The sequence below is a fragment of the Lactuca sativa genome, chromosome 5, assembly GCF_002870075.4.
Source record: "Lactuca sativa cultivar Salinas chromosome 5, Lsat_Salinas_v11, whole genome shotgun sequence".
In the NCBI taxonomy this organism is placed as follows: Eukaryota; Viridiplantae; Streptophyta; class Magnoliopsida; order Asterales; family Asteraceae; genus Lactuca; species Lactuca sativa.
Window position 1 is genome coordinate 368,567,916 of NC_056627.2, and position 2,707 is coordinate 368,570,622.

Here is a 2,707-nt window from a genome sequence, read left to right on the forward strand (position 1 = left end):
CCCGTTTATTTCTTTCTACAAAACAAGATAGCCATATGTTGTGTTTGACACGAATTAGACCAAGACGGATGTAAATGAGCCAATACTACAAATTTTTGTCTCACCTTCATTTATGCAAAAGATACGATTGCCCTTTTTCATGCGTCAAAAAAGGACAAAACTGACAGACCATCACAATTGATGATATAGCAAGAATAGATAAACCGAAATTAAAATGAAAACATGTATTGCTTGAGAGATGGATTGGATTTAAGGGTAAAAGTCGGACTATAAATACACAGAACAGAACATAGAAAAGAATGTGCATAAACGATTATGGTTAACCAGATGACATATTCATGAACAGATGAGATGTTTCAAAAACCAAAGCCCATTCCATTTGGTTTTGGTTGAAACTTGAAAGAGAGATACTCCATATCAAGCAGATGCTGCCATTGAGTCGATTAGGATCTGGTAGCCTTCAGGAACAGTTGCCTGTGCATGGACACAGCCTGCTAATGCTGGCACATCAGAATTCACGTCCAGATACCTGGCTAACAAAAGCAACACATGGAAGTCTGAAATTCTCTTCACAAAAGGGAAATTCTTTGTTCGATCCAAATGATTCTTCAGGGTTCTCATCGTAATCGCTGTGTTTCGATTCTCAACTGGAAATGTTGATGACAATGGACCCTGCAATCCAAATCCAAATCCAAAAAAAAAAAATACATATCAACACACAACTTTATATTAAACCCCATTTAACCAAAACTTACCAAAAAAAAAACCTATTCCAGTGTTATTTAGGGCAAAAAGAGTATAGAGGCATATATGCTTACACTTAAACATCATTGCCACTAACATACATGTGCTACAATAATGTGGCATCAATTAAGAACCACACCTAAACCATTGACATGCAGTTAGTTAACAGCTTATTCTTCAAGAAATTATTAACCTTTGACAGTCAGTTAACACATAGCCCATAAAAAAGAAACATAGACATAAAGACACTTCACGCATATCAATCCTATGCTAGCTTGATCACACCATTATTTAGCTAAAATAATTGAAGCAGATATGCGAATAGGCATGAAAGCAACATTGTCAGCATGACAAGTAAAACTCTTAGATCCAGAAATCATGGAAGTTTACGGAATTCTTTAACATAGGTTACTGACAATATATATAGTAATAAAAAAATATATCATCAAAGTATTCAAGATTAAGAACCAGATCATATATGATATACCAACTACCAAGCAATCAAGATTCAAGAAGATAAAAAGCAAGACATGAAAAAAAACCTGGTGATCAAAGATCTTCACAACCACCAAGAAGAAATCGTTATCCACTTCCCTTGTATCTTTGCCCCCAACCACGACATCCTTCTTCATCTTTGACAACTTTGGTTCAGCATCTGCAGCAATCTCAGTCTCAAACCACCCATCTTTGAATAACTTAACGCACAGGTCACTCATCTGAAACGCCTCAAAGTGAACATCAGCAGCACCATCATCATTCACTTCCAATTTCACCATCACAGTCACCCATTCCTTCAAATCAGTCTCCCCCTGCAACTCCACCGCCTGCAAAATCTCTCTATTCGACAAAGTATAATCTTTCTTTGTTTGCCCAATCGTCTGAGTGAAAATAAACCCTACTTTTCTCATCCCCAATCCCAACGCAATCGCTTCCACCAATCTTTCCTCATCGGGATCCCTTAACAAAATTAGATTATCCTCCGTCCCCTGTTGCGGTGGCTCGTATATGAAATCCACCTCCACTTTCCCCTCATCTGACACCGTTCCATACATAAAACCCCCACGCTTCACAGCAAACGCTAGGGTTTCATTCACATAATGCTGAAACCCATTCGCCGCATCACGATCAAACGATACTAACTCGCAGTGAGGGTTCTCTTGTCGCGTGATTCTCATTTGTTTCGCAATTAGGTCATCCATCGTCATCTTCCGACCGAAAGATCCGGCAGGACGAATTTTGGGTCCGGCAACAGTGCGTTCACCTTCGTAAGCGAGGTATATGATAGAACCGTGCGCGATACCGAGAGTAGAGATTAGGGTTTGAGCGTTAGACATGTCGGAGAATCGTGACATTTCAGTCGGGGTTTTGGCTAAGAGTAATGATTGGTTTGTTGATAGGGTTTGGTTGTGTACTGGAACTCTGAGTTGCGATTCGATTAGGGTTTTGAGCTGTGCGATCGTTATGTTTGGATTATCGACCTGCAGACGCTCTAATCCGTCTCTGCTTCGGATTCTGATAAACATCTTGCAGATTCCGGTGAAACAACCTGTGAAATTGAACAATCTGGAGAATGGGTGATCGAAGATGAAAGCTTTATAGACAGATCTCTTGGAGAACAAGCAAAAGGAAGGAACTTTGGTAGTGTAGAAGTTGTAGGATTCGTCTACCTTCCGAATGTGTTCGGAACTTCGGTTGCAATCTTATGTGAACAAAAGAGGAAACAAAACAATCAACTTATCAAACAATAGTATAAGCCTTATAGGATTTTAACTATGGGCCAAGAATCCTATCAAACGTTTAGCACTGGGCCTATGACTTGCTGTTTAAACATTTAAGCCTTTTAGCCCTTGATAAAAAGACATTTTAACCCGTTGTTTTTATTTATCTACTCTAATTATAGAAAATGACTTTGCCACATGTCCTTCTCTCATAAGATTAGCCACATGTTATTTTGTCATAATTT

General features: G+C 38.9%; 1 protein-coding gene across 1 annotated transcript; it reads right to left on the minus strand.

Annotated features, from left to right (window-relative positions):
- Positions 1 to 227: 227 nt before the first annotated feature.
- LOC111892437 (NPL4-like protein 1) lies at positions 228 to 2,469 on the minus strand. The gene is made up of 2 exons (XM_023888477.3): positions 1,287 to 2,469; positions 228 to 672 (listed from the first exon to the last, which is right to left on the minus strand). The coding sequence occupies exons 1-2, from the start codon at positions 2,265 to 2,267 to the stop codon at positions 418 to 420; spliced, it is 1,236 nt and encodes a 411-aa protein (XP_023744245.1). The 5' UTR covers positions 2,268 to 2,469; the 3' UTR covers positions 228 to 417.
- Between the last annotated feature and the right edge of the window lie 238 nt (positions 2,470 to 2,707).